This window comes from Mastacembelus armatus, chromosome 8, assembly GCF_900324485.2.
Source record: "Mastacembelus armatus chromosome 8, fMasArm1.2, whole genome shotgun sequence".
Classification (NCBI taxonomy): Eukaryota; Metazoa; Chordata; class Actinopteri; order Synbranchiformes; family Mastacembelidae; genus Mastacembelus; species Mastacembelus armatus.
In genome coordinates, this window is record NC_046640.1 from 13,504,916 (window position 1) to 13,525,496 (window position 20,581).

Here is a 20,581-nt window from a genome sequence, read left to right on the forward strand (position 1 = left end):
GTCAGAAAATGTTGTCTCACTTTATGTCATCAGTAGAGCTAAAGAGACTCAGGGAGGAAAAAAAGGCCGTTGTAGGATGTAGTGGGAAAAGTGACGTCTCCAAAACAATGTGCTTGTCTGTTAGAAATAAATGTTTATTTCCTCTCTACCGTCGTGCCTGACATGTCTCCCTCTCACAATGAGAGAAGAGCGCCCCCTCGTGTTGAACCAGGTAAGTTGCAGTAAACTAAAAAAAAAAAAAAAAAAAAACCTCTCAGTGTTAAAATGACTATGACACATAACGAGGGCACATGTACTACAACATTTTCCATCTGGAGCCTATAAAACATGGAAATAGAACAAAAGGCTAACAAAATCATCTTAAAAATACAACACTTGATGGCATTTAGAATTAGGAGATTTTCATTATAGTTTGGGACAAAACCAAGAAGTGTAGTTTGTGTCTACTCCCAGACAAACTGCTATCTATGTTCAAACGCCCTAGAAATATTGAAAACATATTGATAAATAAAGGAACCGCTCTGGTCCCTGTAGGTGTTAGACAGCTGAATGGTCAACAGATTGACAACTTAAAGAGGATTAGTGGTGATAAGTCTGTGGTGTCAAGCGTCAGGCTTGAACTTTTCACCTTTGTTTCTTGAAAGAGTCGCTCAAATGTGAGTTTGAAACACTAAACCTTTTGGTAATTGAACTGTATAAGACTTCACCTTTGTCTGAAATGTTTTGTGTGTGGATGCATATATACGTAGATATAAAGGGTCTCCAGTGTGTGTGTGTGAAAGTATCCTAGTGAATTATGTGGAGATTTCAGACAAAGAGCTGTTCATCCTTCCCTGAGTGGCTGCGTCTCAGCTTCAGACCAGACAGGATCTTCTGGGCTGGAGGGGTCAGGTTGTGCTCAACAGGGGGTGTATTTGGGGACTGACACAGAGCCTGACTCTGTCCATCAATCTGTCTGGTACTGGTCAGATTTATGTTCTGATCAGCCTGACATCCAGCCGCCTCCTCCTTAGAGGACTTCTGTGTTGTACCAGATGTTTTTGCAGTTGCATGTGAAGCAAATGTTGAGTCCAATCCCAACATATACTGCACAACCTCACGGGGGCTTAGTGGGACACCCATTTTACCCTCTGTGGCAAAGATGGCCTGGTGGGGCTGATTTTCATAGTGGTCATCTAGGTTTTTGGAAAGTCTCTGTGTCCCTGGCTCTGGAGAGGAGCTGCGGCTGCTGTCAGCACTCCCTGGATCGCCCCTCACTGGAGCTGCAGGCTGTCCAGCTGAACGACCCGGGGTGGAGAGTCGGTTCGCTGCGTTATGATGGCGGTGATACTTCACAGGCCGTCTGGTGAAATGATAGTGTGCCTGAGTCCCCATATCAGAGTCAAGTTCTCCCTGCAGCTCACCCAGCGGATCACTTGATGCCCCTCTTATAGCCAGGACTGGAACAGATGAGGGAGAACAAGCATGCAATACATTAGAGTAATACAGACACAGGTTATTGATTTCAATAAGATCTACAGAGCGTAATGTAACTTGCACTAATATAAAAGTGATTAAAATAAATGTGAAACAAATTCTATTATTCTGCATTTGAGGTTGATGGATTCATGTGTTTGATTGTAGTTTGAAGCCTTTATAGTGCATTATGCTGAAGCCACAAAGCAGAGAACACTTCAGACATCAGCAAGAGTAAAGCAAGCAAAGAAGAAACGGACAGGATCAGATCTCCAGGGTAGCAAAACAAACCACAGAATTTATTTTACAAACATATTTTGCAAGTTTGTAGATAAAATCTCACCAGGACTCAAAAATTACACCAATATTACTAACAAAAGTGTAATCACATAATCAACATGGTGGTTATCAGTTGCTAGTTCCACTAACAATATTTCCAACAGCAGCTAAGCAACCTGAATCATGCAAGTTTACAGATGAATGTAACTGCATGGTGTCAGCAGAAAAAATGGAAGGAAGTTTCACCTCTAAAAATAACGAGATAAAAAACAAGAACTGCAACAGACTGGTGACGCACTACATACACACTAACTGCATGTTAAAACTGTAAGATGTGAAAAACAAAGTACCTGCAGCATCTGATCTGGCATGATTAATTAAAACCCCAGCAGCAAAATGACATACTGGAACTATGACTCAACAGCTAAAAACCCTGACATATATAAACCACAAATGACATCGACACTATAGATGAAACTCTATCATTATCTTGTTCTAGTCAGGAGTCAGAGGTAACTGCACTATCATTATGTCCCCCTACCTGCTCTCTCTTCAGGGCTGAGCTGGTCTTCTGCCTCATTGGATGAAGACTTGTCAGATATATAACCCTCGCTTGACTCTCTCTTGATTGTTCGACTCTGTTGGAATGACACAAGTAGAGTGGTGGATTCCTGCAAGTGCTTACAGACCACGTCCAACCCTGAGATACTGGAGCACTACAGCGTGATGTTTTTTTTGTTTGTTTTTTTGGGGGGGAGGGGGGTGAATAACTGTTTGAGATGAACCTGATCATTTTTTATTAGTTCCAAATGTAAACCCTGCCTAGGACATGTTGGACTAAATACCCTCTTTTTTTAATGTTGCTGAGGGTCAGGTAACTTTACTTTTGTGCCTCTGTGCCATCTGGTACAACCATGGTAAACGGATTCCATGTGGTAAACTCTATACATCTTTAGGTGAAGAATAGTTGTATTTAGTAGAAGAAAGCAAGGGAGGTCGGAGTGCATGCAGGCAGAGCAGTAGAAAGGCAGCAGCTGTCCTAAATGAACAAGAACTTATTATTCAAATTAATTAATTAGAAGTAGCTAAAGTGCAAACTCTCTTTCTCCTATCCCGTCAAATAAAAGCTGCTACTTAAAGTTCTGAATATTTCATCACTATTTTGTGACTTACTTCTAGAGAGCGCGGGCGCTCTTTGGAGGAGTTTTCATGTGCTGACCTGGTATCAACATCTCCATCCTGAGGACACGAAGCTCTGGGTGGGGTCTCTGGAAGAGGTGCAGTGGGGACTGGGGGAGGGGGTGTACTGAGTCCACGCTGAAGTCCAAAAACCTTGTCATAGTTTGTGATAAGGAACTCAACAAGTACAGCCTGGTAACTGGTTTCCAGCAGGGCGATCATTGACATGTCCGTAGACACAAGAGGGCGCAATAGTGTTGGCCCGAACACAATGCCCAAATTACTCGGGGACATCTTGTTCTCACAGTTTTCTGAAACTCTGTGAAGACAAAAATCAGGCAATATTGAACCCAAAGAGAAGTTCATGGTAGATATTTAAGTAATGATAATCTCTTGGGTAAATGAGAAGTCTGTCACCCAGATGCATACTCACTTTTGCAGGTGAGACATTGTGTGCCGCAAAGTGCTGTAGCAATATGAAGGAAGTTTCTGTAGTAGCTTTTGGAGTTTGTGAATGATGTCCATTGTCTCATTAGTGTCTGGTATCGGGTCCCTTTCATTCAAATGCTGAATGGTCTTGCCCACCGCGATGAAATCATTGTACAGGTCAAAGGTTAGTAAGGGCTCTGGGAGCTGAAAGAGATTTTAAGCAGAGATCAATGATCCTTAGTTGAAAACACTAACTCCTCAAATAATCAGCTTATTGAATTCACTTCATTTTATTCGGCAGTTACTCCTGTACCTCCTTGAAGAAGTGCTTAAGGATTGAGGTGATGTCATGTGGTGAGAGGTCAGAGAGATCCACCTGCTCTTTTTGAATCTCAAAGGCCTGACAGAGCTTCTGGATGCGAGGTTTGGATCCACTCACACGATACACCCCCTAAGAACGAAAACAAAAGCTCTCAGACCACAGCTAACACCCGATAGCTTCCACATTTTGGTCACTATAACAGACAATACCTGGACCGAGAGAGCTCGACTTTCAATCTCAGATGTGCAATGTAGCACCACAAAGGGCACCTCATCGGGCCTGTCATGTACTAGCAGAGAGAGGTCCACTCCAAACACAGCCCCCCTACTGTGCTCGCACTCTAGCTGACACACCTCCATGCACTTCCTGTGCAAAGCCAGTCCACACTGATGGAGGGAAAGGAAGAGGATAGATTACATCAACCATCTTACCCCAAACCATTCATAAACTGCTCTTCTTCTTCTTCAAAAATGCATTTTCCATGTGGCCTCCTACCTCCTCACATTCAACCCCACTGACAACAATGTAGTTGTCACAGTGCTTGCATTTGCTCATCTTGCTTTTCATTTTCTTGAGTCGATGTGTCAGTGCAGCTCGTGAAATTGTGCGCACTTTGACCGGCTGACCATCCATGCACTCTGCAAGGGGAGGAAGAGGATACAATTTTTGAAATTTAATGTCAGTGGGGGTTAAGCTAAGGACTCCTGTTAAGTATTTTAATAATAGCGAACCTGATTCTGATGCCATGTCGCGGTCATCCTGATCGTCTGATGACACTGTCAAAGTCGATGCGGTTTTAGGCAGCCTCCTATTGGTATGAGCTTGAATGATACATTGCCATAGAGCAGAGACACAACAGAGAACGAAAAAACATGTTTGTCTTTGCAAAGTTTTTATATGCATGTGAAAGAAAAGTTTTGGAAACAAATACAGGCTTAGGGTTACCAGGACTGGACAGAGATTCCAAACTGCCTCCAATACTCTCAGAGTCAAGGTACCCTGGTTTCCCTAAAGAGCAACAAAACACACACACACAAACACACATAAGAAAACCCCAAATAAATATAATATGAGAATTGATCTGTTAATAAAATGATATTATATGTAAGGAGTCCTTACTGCCGTCGCTGGATCTTCTGAAAGTGATGTCGTCTGCCATAGAAAAAGAGTCCTGAGTTGAACTGAGGGGATTGCTGGTTTTTCGTTTGTTCCTTTCAAAATGAAAAGGGTTGCAGCAATAATGTTATTCAATAAAGTGTTAGTCAAAGTGCTGAAACTGTATCAAACATTTCTTGGTCTTTAAAGCATCTTAACACTAGAGAAAAACTGATAATCTAGGTTTACTGCATTGATAGAGAATCAGCAGAGCAACAGCAGAAGCAATCAATAGACAATTTAACATACCCTTTGCCCTGAGGAAAGTACTCCTGGAAGGTGAAGACCTGGAGTGGTTGCTCAGGGCGGCGCTTGCTGAGGATGTACAGCAGGTAGGGCTCACCAGGCTCCAGTGACCTGCATGTCAACTCCAGGTTGTGATAGTCAAGGGGAACAGGCTCAGCCTGCTGCCTTTGGAAGTAAAACATGTTGACTGTGATCTGATGAAGAGTGAAGATGTGATGTGGGAACAAAGCAGTGAATTTACTTTATCAACAAAAACATACATGGGTGTCTGTACTACACTATATAATAACTGAACACTGTTCGTTGTGTTGATTTTTTTTTCACATCGCAATCATTGCTAGGAGTGTTAATCTCAACAAATGAAAAAATGAGAACAGTTTTAATGGAGTAAAGAATGTCAGGTATTAATACTACAGAAGTAATTTGTTTTTTATATAACACACTGTATAAGGAGATTATTATATTCAAGGAGAGACATGTATTTATTTGTTTAGAAGTAGAGACAGTGACATGGTTTAATATCTAGTCACAGATAGTATGCATAGATGTATTATTGTATACACAAAGGGACATAAAATGGAGAATGGCTTCCTGCATGCAAATATATGCTTAGTTGTTGTACTATAAAAATATCTGGATAGTGACTAAAGTCACTGAACTAAAATAACTGCATGTTATGACACTTCCTGTATTTGTACCAGAGCTAAAACAGGTATAATTAGATACTACTGCACTGAACAACCTGTAGAGAAGCATAATGACAGGGAAACAAATGTTTAGTTTTCCAATTTCATACCAACCTCTTTGAGCACAGTATCTCCCTGAAAGATGAGCTTGCGAATGTGAGAAATAATTCTCTCTTTGACCTTCACTAACTCCTCTTGGTGGATCTTGGCATCACTCACACTCTGTCTGTACAGAAGTTCTGCTTCCATCACCTGGAGTAGACATAGGGAAGACCTGAGTGCTGTTATACAATCATAAACCTGTATCATTAGAAAAGTGCATTGAGAAGCATAAACCTGCTATATGAGCATATGTACTAAACTGTACTGGAACTGCATTCTACACATTGAAAGAATATTTAAGGGCAACGTTCACCTTAGACTGGGCTTCTTCCTTGGACTTTCTCCTCTTATCCAGTGTTTTAGTTCCAGCTGTGTCATCCACAGCTTTAGCTGAGATTGCTTTAGCCTTTTCTAGCTCATCACAGCGCTGAAAGTATTGGTGCCGAGCTTTTTTAAAAGCCGTCACTGCCTCATTCTGAAATCAAGCAAAGAACGTTTGCATATAAAAACATATATACGTCTGTTTTTACTTTTTGTGCCATGTGCTGTGCCAACATGACTTTTTTAAGTTTTCTGGACACGATTCTAACAGATAGATCATTCCTGTGCAGAGGCTGATATTTTGATCAGATGCTTGTTCCAGTCGGTTGGACTGTCAAAAAAGAAAAATAACAGAATAAACTGAGCTCCACTTCAGTCATAAATATGATGATTCCTAATTCACTTACCATCCTCCTTTGTTGTTTTGCCCACTGCTCCTTAAACTCTCTGCGCCACTTATCCATTTCATTCCTTTTGGCAGCCAAAGCCTTTGGGACAGAGACACTGGGTTAAAGTCATGACTACACACTTGCCTCTAACGCAAAGAGGATATTTACTAAAACTAAAACCTATGCTATGTGTGTATGTGTGTGTGTGTGTGTGTGTGTGTGTGTGTGTGTGTGTGTCTTTTATACTTGGTAACAACGGTTGTGTAGCAGTTCAGAAGTCTTTCTAGAATTCACGCTGTTCTTGATGTCTTGTTCTAGCGCCATGGTGTAGATGTATTGTAGGGGCATCATTTCCTACACAGGGAAGAACAACTTTAGACGGCGTTTCTATTTTAATATAGCTGAGAGAAGTCAGATGGTGCAAACACAACCCAGTATAACATTTTCTGTGGTACATATCCATAAACAAAGCCATACCTGCAGAGTCACATTAGCTTTGGCACCTTCAGATATCTTCGTCACATTTTTTGCAAATTCTTGCTCTGTAAACAAAAAGCTTGGTTAAGGTTTTCATAGTTACCTACAAGATACTGCACATCAAGACAAGCTGAATTAGACTGTACATGTATTGTATCATTGCTATTTACTAGGGCTTGCTTTTGAGAACATGAGGAACAAAAACCTTAACAGAAATACCTTATATAGCATATTACTTAGTGGAACTATCTAGTGGGTATTGTTTCATAGTGATGATATAACATACTAACAAGAATAAAAAACCTGAACATTAATGAGTCAGGTAACTTTAATGCAGGTAAATATGCTGTATATTAAAATTATATTTCTGTTGTTGTGTTAGATTAGATTTCAAACAGTGAATACATAACCAGGTATATTTTCTTTATTTTCTTCCAACATTCATGATGGTGGACATCAAATCTGTGCTTTAAATTGTGCATAACAATCAACTTTCACAGAGCTCACAATGTAGCTCTACTATGTGTAATCCACAGGAGTTTTGGCTGAGCTCCACCCAGTATTTCTCATCTGGTGCTATTGCCTAACACTTCTCCTTACACAGCTGAGCTGGTGGACACTCCAGTAGCTCTGTATTTTGGTTACAGCCAAAAGAATTTACAGCTTGGTCCTGACAATGGGCACCTGTGTAGACCGATACCAGGCTAATCAGCATCTATGTACTCCTAAACCACCCCCTCTCCTTTATAACCCCTGTAGCCAGCTAATCTGCCTTTTAATCCTTCCTCTCTCTGTGCGTGCAGCTCACTGGATTGACTGCACCACCCACAGATGTCCTCTCTGAGGGAAATACTACAGACAGACAATGTTGTGGTAGGTTACAACATGGTGTTCCTCTAAACTAGTTAACTGTCATTAGTTCTGTGTTGATAGATAATCTGCTCTCATCAGTCCTACTTGAAAAATGTCTATTTATAGAAACATGCTTGTGGCTTGTGGTCATGTTTCTGGTTCTAATTACAGATCAGAAAAAAAAACAAGTAGCATCTCTTTACACCAAATTAAAAATAAACTGAACTTCACACAAAACATGTTGTAAGACTAGTGAATACATGGTGGATACAATGATTTTCATGCTCTGATTCTATGATACAAAAGTAAAATTTTCATTTTTTAAACACCTCATATATCTCTGCTTTGTGTGCAGTTTATTTTCAGATGCATTACCATGCCAGGCGCGGATGCCTAAACAGAAATACCACAGATATTGTATGACAATAATTTGCATGTTGTACTACTATTTTCTTTACTTAGCTGCATGTGCACTTACCCAAACTGATCCTCTTCTCCATCCAAGCAAGGAGCTCTTTGGCGTAGCGGCACCACATCTTGGCATACTGTAGTGCCGCTTCCACTCCATCCTCACAGCGACAGAGAGCCAGGTCGGCTTCCTGGGCTGAGAGGGAGTACATCAGCGTCACTGTGGGCTCCACAGACTTGGAGCTGTACCTAGGGATCACACAGTGTCCATGGGGCTACTCCCCACAGTTTTTTCTCTCCCGGAGGACTCAAGCACCACCCAGGTTCAAGGAAAAACCTATCTGCTCTAAAGTTACAGCCTCCAGTCTTTACCATACAAGATAAAGATGATCAAAAGCGAAAAAAAAAAGGTATAAACAAACCCACATCAGGAAACAGCGTTTGCATATAGTAAGTTATAGATTCTCTGCAGAATAAAAGTCTTGTGGCTTCCAGTAGATCTCAGTTCACTATATGTAGCTCTTGAGTTGAATCACAAAAGATGTAGGTCGTTGTTAGCTGACAAAAAATCTCAATTCTAAATCTCTAGTTGATGCAAATGGGGATGTGACCTGAAAGAACAGGACCAAAGACAAACAGCTTTAGCTAAATAACTTCCCTCCTCTCCCCTCTTCCTCTCTGTGCCTGGCCCCTCCCTTCCACACCTGTTCGCTTGTATTTAGCTACAAAGAGAAAAGCTGTACTGTGAAAGCAGAGTCAATAACACCGCTCAGTGCCAGAGTTCAGTATCAGAAACCGCCATGTCACAGCTCTACCACATTCTGGGCAGGCAGGGTGCCGATACCATAACCACCCGGCATCTTCCTCTTTGACTCACACAGCACAGAGCAAATGATGTATGTATCACAATCACGTGGTCTCTTGAATGCACTCAACTCCACTTTCTCTATTCCTCTTTCAGTCTGTGTTCCACTTCCAACACCAAGTTCACAAGTAAATGTCATAATGAAAATCTGAAAATCCTGTAGTGAAAGGTTGGAGTATGGATCATTTGAAGTACTTTAATTTCTTCTAAAAGTCTGAAGTGCAGTTCCAAGCATCTGAGCAAGCAAGAGAGCAACACCTTTTCTCTCAAGTTCCTCACTGAGACATGCAGATGTCATTCTTCTCTGTTCATTTTGCAGAGATGTCAAATCCAATTAGAGTGGTTTAAAAATCCAAGCAGGGCTATATTTTCTTCTCTGTTCAAGCAAGATCCATAGAACAGAACAGGCAGTTCCAGAGGAATTATGGATTTGTGGTCAGGGATGACCTCTCTTAGCTTTTCCCCACTGTATTTTGTTTTAGGGAGTGCACTGAGCACTTTGAGAAATTAACCACCCAGCAGAGTCTGTGCTGCCTCCTCGCCACAGCCTCCTGCCCTTGGATTGGGGATTATCCTGGTCAAGTCCAGATTGTGGAGTGACAGGCTTTATAGGAGCATCAAGTGAGGTTTACCTCCTGGTATTTGACTGAGTGGGGGCTGGTGAATAACCAGTCCCAACCAATGAGAAAACATGAAACAAAATTGCCAAAAAAATGTTTTGTTGCAATGTGTGATTGGTTAAAAGACATAATGTAAAAATCCACAAAATCACTAGTCGCTTTCTAGAGTAATATCAGGAAATGGGATATGATGCCAGTGACGAGTCTCAACAGGGGCATAGGTTAGGTTTAAACATGAAGCCAGAGGAAGACCTTAAAATGACATTTACAGTCTGAAATGAAGAGTTTCTGTGCTGCAACAATTCACTAAGCTATTGGCTAACCCCTTCTAGTCTCTCCACTGTCTTCAACTAACTACATTTCGTAAGTGTTTGCCTTTGTTTTCCCTGTATTTACTGCCGTAGACTGTGTAGCAATGCTGCCTCATCCTTTTTTTAGATGACTCTGTCTTTCCCTTGTGTGTCATGAGAAAACTGAGAGCAGCTGTCTCCTGCTTTAATCCTCTCCCTTTATCCTAATCTTGCTCTAACGGGGCAATTACAACTCCTGGCTAATTATAAGAAAACAAGAAATGACTGAAGAAGATACCCTATTAAGCATCAGACTGACATGAGCTCGTGCACATCACGGCACAGTCACAGCATGGTATATGTTAAGATTAGCAGGTGATTAAACCGGTGGCCTTAAACACTAGAACAAGTTTCACAGACAAGTCTTAACACAGAGGAGGCTTTTGAGCAGGGCGTCACACTTTATATCAATTAGACCTAGACCCAGGAGAGCATACACACACTGAAGAATCATACCTGATCGGTTTCCATCTGCTTCATTGGCTTCAGAAGGGGTCAGTGCACAAAACTCATCATCATTCTGTTGGAAAGGAACACACACACACTGTAAATGGTCTCCTAAGAAATCATGAAGTTTCTGGTATTGGTGAAATGAGTAATTTCATCATGTAAGTACTTCTTGTATATAGGTATTAATCCCTTACAGACACGTCATGTTGCACTGTGTTCTCTGTGTCTCCCAGCAGATCCTCTTCTGCACTGAACACAGAAAGAACATGTTGTGACAGTAACATATACGGTCAAATAGAAATATGGATGGATGAGGGCCATGGTACAGAGTATACACTCACAAATACATTTACTTGCAACTGTGTTACCAGTTTATTTACAAGTGCAGTTTTTTTAATTTACTTATATTGCTATTTGCAATATTTACACATTGTGTCTTTTTAGTATAATTTGCCACTTAAAGTAGTTCAGTGTAGAATTAGTGTGGATTAAGGGAGGCAAAAATTTTGCCGCAAAGGATTTTTTATTTAAGAATCTGTATGAAATAATCCACACAGAGAGATTATACATAACTGGGCCCACATCTGAACAGTTCTTAGCCTGTATGTTTCCCTACTATATACAGCAACGCTTACAGCATTTTTTTTAATGACACCTCACTAACCAGTGTTTTTCCGCCACAGTATTCAGACCAAACTGAACAAGCAGAGTGAGACAGGAGACAAGGAAAGCACGTGTCAGTGCTGTTTGTGAATGTACTATACTTACGAGTATATAGATAAATCAAGTTTATCAAAATCTCTGAAGATCTCACTGTATCGCTTGGTTTCAGATTTGTTATGCACCCTCTTTACATCTGAAATGAGAAATAGAAAGGCTGAGACTAATAAAATAATACAATGACCTAGTCACTGTAAATCATGTACAACACTATTGTAGTATGGAGATCCGATAATGGGGCCACCACTAGTGAACAGAGACCACGCAGACATACTGTAATATAATATTACAAAAAAAAAAAAGTTATTTTAATACTTCCATATAAGCTGAAATGTATAACAATTTGTGAAGAAAGAAAAGGAGCAAGTTCTGCATATGCAAACAAGCTGCCAATCACTTTATAGATCCCCAGACTGTGTTAACTTTTATAAAACCCACGCACAAACATAAATTAGCAAAAGCTGGATTGGCAAATAAGCAGTGCAACTCTGACCTGCTTTCTAAGTCACTTGATATGTGGTGACGTGGTTACTGAAGCTTAGTATTAAGAGTTTTCCCCCTCCACCTTAGCTACTTCAACTAAATGACTAATGTATAACATAATATACTAAGAAAATAATATATGAAGACATGTTAGTTCTTTGACAGAATATAATGAGGAACAATATGGTACATTTTGATAACAAAACCTTAAACTGTTGTACTCCCACTGTTCAACTTGTGTTTGATTTACATCAGATGCAGCAAATGAGAAAAAGCAATCTCTCTCTCTCCATTTTGGTCAACCACATCCTGCTTGCAATTTGTGTCATGTCCCGTAAAGTACATAGAGGCTTTGTTTTTCACACCAACAGCATTTCAGTAGAATAATTGAGATGTAAGTAAGATGTTTGAGCAAAGACAGCACAAACATAAATTCCATTTACATAGAGGAAATAACCTTTGTACCCTTAGTTTTGTATCCTGTTCACGGTACCAATATTTGTAATTTAACTGCTCCAAAAATGTTATATTCATGAATATGTCACATTGTAAAAATTTAATGCTAGAACTGCTAGTTAGCAGTTTCACCGATCATCACGCTAATTTCAATTACTCTTTTAGGTTAATATTCCTATTGCTGGCTTTTGCCTGGCTATGAGAGAGGTGTATCCTGTACAAAAGACAAAAGTAACACAACAAAGAAAGAACAAGAATGTTTCAAAATGGAAAATTATTTCAGGAAGTTCAACAACCTCCATTGAATAGGATGATGTCTAACAGCACCACAAACCCCCTGATGGACACATTAAAAAAGTACAGTCAAGCACATTGTGCATACAATATGTGCATGCACCCACATGCAATATGGACGTCATAATGGCACTGGTGTCAGCATATTTCTATTTGGCACAAATTGAGATAATACTCATATATTTAACAACAACCTTATCATTTCTTCCCTAACAAGTGATGAAATGTATATCAGGCAGTTTCTGGAAACCAATAAAATACATAAAAGCATGATGGGCAACATATTCTACGTATGAAGTGAAAGGCAACACTTCCTCACCTGTGGCCTGAGAGGGATCCTTGCTTGGTACTCGATCTTCTTCCATTTCTATCACCAGAGCAGCAAGACAATACCAACACTACTCGCACATCATCTGCTCTTTAGGTCACACTATAATACACAGTAAAGAGCAGTATAGATGAGTTGTCAGGAAACCTGCACTGCAGTGTGCACATACACTGACACACTTATAGTAAGTTATTATCATGCAGCTCTGAGCTTGCTGCCGTTTGTGCTCTTAGAATTTCTCTTCCTCTGGTAGAGGTTGGCTAATGTTTTCACCACTATGGGAAGAGGAAGTGTGTTTTGCTGTGTAGGCCCCACCTACATTATCACACATACTGAGAAGGCGCTACTGTGTCTTAGCAAATAAGATTTGTGATCTCAGTGACTTGCTGTGGATAACAGTGCAAATGGCATCGACATTATGTATTTCGACATATTGCAGATATCTGATCTTGATATTGTAGTATTAATGATATAGTATTTATGTAATAATACACATTGTACTAGGAAACATGATAAATATATATATATATATATATATATATATATATATATATATATATATATATATATATATATACACATACACACACACACACACACTTTACAATAATTCTGCAAAGTCAAAACCTTTCCTTAATGAATAAAGGAGTTCATACTTACTGAATGGATAATGTCCAACAAGCTTAATATTTAGTTAGACGTGAATTCAAAGGGAATTACTGAAATGTCAAATTAAGCTATCCCATGTGGCTTCACTTAAACACCCTAGGATACCTTTGATTATGTTTGTCTCAGCACTGAGTCCTACTTAAAGTACAGCTGAATATGAATTCTTACAGTACAGTTGTCATAGTCCAAACACATTACAAAATGTCCTCCAAGCAGGATGTCAGTAAAATGATGACACCTTGAGGGTTAAATGTGAAAACAAGCTACATGCTTGTATATACAGCATTACTATTGTGTTAAAAGTAGTGGTTCCCATTTATTTGTTCATACTACCTTGTTTCTGCCTACAGTAAAGTTATCATATGCTTAACTGACACGACCAACGGACAAAACTACTATCACAACCTAACACAGCACTAATAAATTCAGTTTTTGTTTAAAAATAAGACATTTTATTTTTAGTTGACAATGCTTCAGTTACATTTGCGTGTAAAAACCAGTGGGTTAACATCTCTCACTAACACCCTACAATAAGCAACATGAGAGAGCCAGTATAGGCATGCGAGGTGGAAACCGTGACGGAAAATTACGTAAAAACTACAATGATCAAAAGTTTACATCTTCTCTTTTGCTTACACTTACAATCATATTTAACTGAGAATGAATAAATGTTGGAGAGGATGCTTTGTGTTTGGATGTGGCTGGGTGAGTTCTTTCTGAGCAAACAGGGCATATATAACCTTTTCCTACTCGCCCATCAAGTTTGAGGCATCTAGTGGTTTGTCTCACCTATAATCATGCCAGCAGCAGGTTGGTGGCATTAGTCTGGAAACAATCTAAAAGTGGCAACATGTGAGAGGAATAATGACTTGCTTTTGCTATGTTCTCCCATAGTTCTATGATTGTGTTGACAACAACTGTTTTGTTGCTTTGTAAAGCTGTGTTGCATATCAAGTGCTGACTAATGAAGTTTACAAAGAGAAAATACTAAAAATCAAAGCAAAAGACATTATGTATTTCTTCTTCACTGCAGAGACCAAAGAATTTAGAATGACAGCCGGTAAAATGTCTGTGTTAAGTAGTGATTCTGCTCAGTGATATAGAGTTTGGTTAAATCGGTATTCAGAAATGTATCTCTCAGCGTAATGTCCAATAAGGACAATGTTAACTGCCCAACACCTGAAATGTACTGTAACAATCCAATTGCATTCTTCACTAATATCTATGTTCATTTCTGTATGACAGACAGAAGTTGGGTACTGCAAATGCCATTGCAAATGGCAAGTCTAGTGCCTTTATAAAGTAAAACCTAAAAACAGACAAACATACAAGATGCACCGGATCTCTCTTCAAAATCACATCTGGATAAATTAAATCTTTCTATAAACCCTGATGACACATCCTTGTTGCGATTCAAAATGTAACAAATTTTCCAAGGCTCTCACTCAGTTCCTCTCATAGCTCGTCCCGTGCTGTGGTATCCAAAGGGGACTGCAGCACATCGGAGTTCTGGGCCTCACTGCTGATCTCAGCCTGCTTCCGAGTTTTTCCGGAGCGTGCTCTGTCCCAGTCTGTACGGACCTTGTCATTGTCCCACACTGTGGAGGTCTCGGTGTCACTGACGTAGCCTGGGTCACCTGTGTAGTGAGTTGGATACACTAGAAGAGGCTCTGCGGAAAATGCCTTCAGGTCCCTGGTTTCAAATTGTTCCATATAATCAGACCTGTGGAGGAGAAAGTAATGTCAAGAAACACAAAACAAACTAAAAACAATCACACAAAAAAACAAACAAACAAGAAAGGTTTATGTTTGTGTACTTGTCCTAGGGAGGGTACAAACACTTACACAGGGTGTTTGTTGAACATAATAGGAAGAAATTCATCCACTGGCAAAACCCTCTTCAGTGGTTCTGCTTTCAAAAGCTTCTCAGCACCTTGTAATGACATCATATAACCTAATGTCCAATACGAATAGTCGGCTTCCACTAAGTTGTGTATATTAGGGACTGCTTTCTCTGGGTGATCTATTTGCATTCTCTTCCGACCGATGTATCTGTAAGAAAGAAACAAACAAGCCATTACAATTGTAGGAGAATCAAAGTAAAGTAAAAGCTTGTGAAGGAAGCACAAACTCACATGAGATCCCAATCCAGCCCTTCATTCTCTACCTCACGCATCAAGTTCATTAAGCGGCGTTTGAAGAAGACCTCGAATCGCAGGTCGTCTTCAATCACCAGAGAGGTGTGCAGGCGTTGCTCCACGATCTAAGCTCAGACACAAATTATTCACTAAAACATCCAAATTGTCTATTTCACAAATGTTTAAACGTGTGGCTACTAAGGCTCACCTCTTTCCAGACATTATAGTGGGAAAGGAAACATCCCAGCTCTCCCTTTGTCAGTGGCCGACCGTGATAAGGGTCACTGTATCCAGGGAGCATGTGGATGCCCAAAGCATGAATTTCACTGACATTCATGGCTCTAAAAAGGAGAGGGAGTAACAAATGTGACCAAATGGTAACAAGGGTAGACAAATGTGAACAGATGTATTTGTCAAATAAAATTAACTTACTTTCCATCTACAGCTGCAACGACCTTACAGGCAATCTCTTGCTCATACAACGCCCTCAGCATGCGTTCTCGGCGGTCAGTCCGCCTCTGCAGGTTTATCATAAATATCTGCCGATGGTGCAACGGTGGAACAGGTCAGGGAAATTACAGATTTCTAGCAGCAGGCATAGATATTCAGCACAGAAGTGGATAGAGGGCCATTTTTGCAGATTCCATCTTCACATCACTCATTACTCACCTCATCAAAGCCCAGTTTGTCAGGTTGTTTTCTAGGAACAGGTATGTATTTGGAAGGCATCACTGGGGAATTTCGCACTATACAGTGAGAGGGAAGATGTATGCAGAAATGGTATAAATTATATATAGCAATCCATGCCGAAAGTTATCAATAGATGAAGCAGCAGGAAGTAGAAAGCTGATATAAAGGCCAGTGGAAAAAAGGTAGTTGGATGCAAAAGTAAAGCCCTCATTCTAAACGTAAAATACTTACCATTTACCTCCAGAAGAGAGTGCAAAAAGCTGTCAGCTTCGTCTTGCAAAGTATTGTGTGATCGCAATGGTACAGGGAAATACCCATAGGTCTCTTTGTTACATACAAACATTTGAACATCTAGAGAGCAGAGGATGATAATGTGTCTTAATTTGAAGTTACACCATTTAGGTTTAAACGGTTAAAAGAAATGTTCAACATTTTTACATTTAAGCACTAAATTGAATAATAACCTGCCATCCGAGCAGAGAAGGCCAACACAATGATGTCATCAAAAGCCCAGCTGTAGTCTGGGTGTGGCGGATGAAAGGCCAGCTGCCTGGATGCCTCTTTCCTGAGGTCTATCAGTAAGGCGGAGTGAACCATGGGTACAGCAAAACAGCCCTTGCGTACCTGCTTCCTCATTGGTATGTAGGCAGGGGTGCGTTTATAATAACCCTGAAGAAGAGGAGGCGATCAGCAGTTACGGTTAGAGACTATCTGAAAACATTCGTTAAAGCAACCTGGCTCATTAAAAACACCTGATATATAAAGTCATTACACCCAATCACCAACACAGTACCTGCGAGGTCATTCCACACCAGAAGTTTGAATAGGCTGCACGGGATTCAAGCATTGGCGCAATAATAGTCTTATTTTCTTTCATGAGGTTCCAGAGCACGTTGGGATTGGTGAGGAGGTTATCACAGTCCACCAACTACACAAGCAAGAGAAGATGAACTATAAGACTTGTCGGACATCTTCAGCAAAAACACTTAATGGGTTTTGAAGGTTAAATAGGACACTCAAACTGAGATGGTTATAAAAAAAAAAAACAAAAAAAAAAAAACAAACTATGGCTATGCATTTCCATTCCGCTTTCATGGAAAAAGGCTATAAGAGTTTCTAAGTATTTGTAGCATCAAATTATTGGCATTCCGGGTGTAGTTTGCTTCAAAATTATATACCACTGAAAATAAAGGCTATGGGATGGATTGGGGAGTACAAACAGAAATGCACATAGAGCTGCACTTTAAAATTTAAGATTGATGCTGAGTCAAGCTTTATGTCAGTGTAAAGATGAACTAGACTGGTTAAACTTGAGAGAAACACAAAAATATAACTGGGACAAATTTCCACACCCTTCCCAGTGCTTGAATTACTATTGTAGTTGTTCTTTGGACTTGAGTTTGTATACTTTCTGCTGCTATTATTGAACAATAAAGACAGTCTAGATGGAGACTGAATGGATGGAAGTGTTACTGTGCTTTCTTTTGTGCCTGTAAACGGTAGTTCTGTTGACCTACCATATAGTAATCTGCCCACATCTCACGAGCTGCCTCCAGTGCTACTTGCCGAAGCTTCATAACATGCTCATAACGAGCGTCTGGCCAGTGCTTTGGGCTCTCTTCATCTGCATAATGTCTGCAAGACACAATTGGACATTTATCAGGCTTATTCATCAGCTCAGTGAACCATTTCAGCAACACAAATTTTCATCAGTAAATTTACCAACCTGGGTTCCTCTTTTGGCCTCCACTCAACGTAGTGGTATAAGTTCTGCACCTTGACGAGCCAGTCACGTAGAACGGACGTGGTGTTGTCCACATTATGATCAGTTGCTACCCTGTCAATATGCAACAACTAAACATGAGAGCAGCTGAACATAATCAGTAACTGAGGTCAAGGAAACAGTAACAGTGGTTGATTTTAGCACTAGTGACAGACTGAACTCAAGCTGGGACAAGAGTTGAAAGATGACACCACGACTCAAATAACAATAGTTCTGTGTTCACTTTTTGTAAGCTTATTGTCTGCAGCTGTGGGAACTGACACAAGTGTCACAAAAGTGTCACAAAACTAAACACTATTCATGTAGTTCACATTATTTTAGGGTGGACTATCACAGTTTGAGGAATATTATATTAAGGAAATTGCACCATATTAAGGAAATGACATTACAGAAGAGAAGGTTTTGTCCACAGCAGTTTAGAACAGAAAGAAATGATGCAAATTGGTTGAACTGGCCAACGAATATGTTACTTATTTTTAAGTGACATATACTGTATTTTATCCCTACTGCATGCCATTGTTTTGCTTTGCTGTTTGTACTCCACACCATGTAATCATGGTAGAGAGTTAAATAAAAAAGAGATAGCAACTAAGAGTGAGGCAGACAAACCGAAGTTGAAAATCCTGCCACGTTACCCTTTGTCATTCCATCTCCCTGAATCCTTCTATCAAGAAAATCTGAATTGATGCTACAACACAAACATAAACAGTCTTCCTTCTTCCTTTCATTATCCATGTGGGTCAGCCATCTTTACTAAAAAAAACTAATGGAAAAAAAAAACAAAAAAAAAAACAAAACAGCTGCACTACAGTCAGCTACGTTGCCAGTTCTAAATCTGAGGCTCTGGCATCCTCTCCAGCAGCTGCAAAAGGCCTCAACAAAAAGCATGCAACATGTAGGGTTTACAACATCACACAGCCATTTTCCTGATGTAGCTTAATGTGCTTACAGAACATGCTAAAACATGACTGTCCTTGCCTCAAACACATTCACAGAAGATGAGCTGTTTGAGATGTTTAAATGGTCTGTAACATCTAATTTCACACCCACTAAATAATTGGCTTAGAAAGTTAAGTTTGTCACAAATTAGAGGATGCAAATGTAGTGGGTCTGGAAAATCAGCTACAGAAACAGGTTGAGTTTCCATAATCGGTAAATAGGTAAATTATCCTGTGCCAACTTTTCTCAGCACTCCATTTTAAGCATTCTGAAGAAAGCCAGGACATAATGCAATTATGTGGGTTTTTTTTTAAAATAAATGCTCCCCAGAGTAATGCCACCCTAGCACTCCCTAGATGGGGGCTCCCTGGGACTAAAGCTTTGTCACACTGGTAAAGTATCTGGTCTGCCAGTCACTCCATTATTTACACAGAGGCCTCACTACCAGAGCCAGGAATAACGGGGGCTGGGGATGATGAAGAATGGAAGCAGTCCAACTGTATGTGCATTCACGGGCAGCACAGACACAACTGCACCTTCCTTGGTCAGGATGTGTATGTTAAACCACACAGCTCCATATCATTCCCGTCTCCTCCCCTCCACGTATACAAATCAATGAAGCTACTCGGTGCGCAGATGTGCTCAGCTCCGTCTGACACTGGTTACTTCTGGTTTACTGAGCTGGAAGAACTCAGCGTTAGTTCTTATCTCCTTTTTCTACTTGTTGGGATATGTGGGAAGTTTTATTTTATTTTATTTACCCCGGACTGTATACTGCAAAACAAATCACTACACTGTTACCATTATCACTCCCGGGTCATTCTCTGCCCTTTTTTTTTTTTTTAACTCTTCCGCAAAGCTCAGCCAGCAGCTACTGTTTTTATGCAACGTAGTTATTTTTAGGAAGAACCTACAAGCAAACATACGAAAACTTTTTGTCCTTAGCTTCTTAGCTGCTAATTAGCAAAGGAGAAAACTCTTATGTGGTAGCCTACTTACCACAGAGCCATACGGTCCTTGGGGTAGTTTAGGCGCTCGATAGTGCCGAGGAAATACGGCAAAGAGTGCTCCGAGTTTCTGCAGATGAGGGCGACCAGAACCCGGGGGGCGAGGAGCGGAGACTCGGGGCTCCACCGCTCCTCCGCAAAGTATCCCCGGGCAGGACTGCAGCAGGACAGCAGCAAGATGAGCAGGGCAGCGGGGATGGAGGCGAACCCGAGCATTGCAACAATAAATTAAGGTTTATTTTTAAAAAGAGCGAGAGGGCGGTGGTTGGGTCTCGTGCTGGGACATTTATTTAAAAGTCGTTTCTTTACTTTGCGCAGTAAAGTCACAGGCGAAATATGCGCAGCTGCTCCTGATGTGACTGAAGTTGAGCTTTAAAGGGCGGGTCTTAAAGGGGAGGGGCTGGGAAACACGAATGCAAAGCAAGCACAACAGGGAAATGTTATATTTTATATCATATTTTATATTTTAATTGCTTAGTGGGCTATTTT

The 20,581-nt window shown here is 40.4% G+C and overlaps 2 protein-coding genes across 2 annotated transcripts; both read right to left on the minus strand.

Annotated features, from left to right (window-relative positions):
- Positions 1 to 116: 116 nt before the first annotated feature.
- gmip (GEM interacting protein) lies at positions 117 to 13,121 on the minus strand. Its single transcript, XM_026326179.1, has 21 exons — positions 12,858 to 13,121; positions 11,354 to 11,441; positions 10,780 to 10,834; positions 10,592 to 10,655; positions 8,371 to 8,496; positions 7,041 to 7,105; positions 6,810 to 6,917; positions 6,582 to 6,662; positions 6,167 to 6,328; positions 5,866 to 6,003; positions 5,069 to 5,259; positions 4,784 to 4,875; positions 4,610 to 4,672; positions 4,396 to 4,485; positions 4,160 to 4,302; positions 3,874 to 4,050; positions 3,656 to 3,793; positions 3,347 to 3,546; positions 2,908 to 3,232; positions 2,276 to 2,372; positions 117 to 1,439 (listed from the first exon to the last, which is right to left on the minus strand). Exons 1-21 carry the CDS (start codon positions 12,901 to 12,903, stop codon positions 808 to 810), a joined length of 3,081 nt encoding a protein of 1,026 aa, XP_026181964.1. The 5' UTR covers positions 12,904 to 13,121; the 3' UTR covers positions 117 to 807.
- Positions 13,122 to 13,964: 843 nt separating this feature from the next.
- On the minus strand, positions 13,965 to 20,457 carry colgalt1a (collagen beta(1-O)galactosyltransferase 1a). Its single transcript, XM_026326240.1, has 12 exons — positions 20,085 to 20,457; positions 18,090 to 18,200; positions 17,881 to 17,998; positions 17,157 to 17,291; positions 16,828 to 17,032; positions 16,595 to 16,714; positions 16,343 to 16,419; positions 16,106 to 16,212; positions 15,882 to 16,014; positions 15,671 to 15,798; positions 15,381 to 15,587; positions 13,965 to 15,258 (listed from the first exon to the last, which is right to left on the minus strand). Exons 1-12 carry the CDS (start codon positions 20,306 to 20,308, stop codon positions 14,991 to 14,993), a joined length of 1,833 nt encoding a protein of 610 aa, XP_026182025.1. The 5' UTR covers positions 20,309 to 20,457; the 3' UTR covers positions 13,965 to 14,990.
- Positions 20,458 to 20,581: the final 124 nt, after the last annotated feature.

What these genes read in the sequence shown, in the direction of transcription:
- gmip (XM_026326179.1), bottom strand. Translation starts at nt 12,903, where the DNA reads ATGGAAGAAGATCGAGTACCAAGCAAGGATCCCTCTCAGGCCACAG. An exon ending in GGAATCTCTGTCCAGTCCTG is followed by an intron (nt 4,486 to 4,609) that starts GTAACCCTAAGC and finishes GTATCATTCAAG; the next exon opens with CTCATACCAATAGGAGGCTG. An exon ending in GTGGGGTTGAATGTGAGGAG is followed by an intron (nt 4,051 to 4,159) that starts GTAGGAGGCCAC and finishes TCCCTCCATCAG; the next exon opens with TGTGGACTGGCTTTGCACAG.
- colgalt1a (XM_026326240.1), bottom strand. Translation starts at nt 20,308, where the DNA reads ATGCTCGGGTTCGCCTCCATCCCCGCTGCCCTGCTCATCTTGCTGCTG. An exon ending in GGTGTGGAATGACCTCGCAG is followed by an intron (nt 17,033 to 17,156) that starts GTACTGTGTTGG and finishes CCTCTTCTTCAG; the next exon opens with GGTTATTATAAACGCACCCC. An exon ending in ACTATAATGTCTGGAAAGAG is followed by an intron (nt 15,799 to 15,881) that starts GTGAGCCTTAGT and finishes GTCTGAGCTTAG; the next exon opens with ATCGTGGAGCAACGCCTGCA.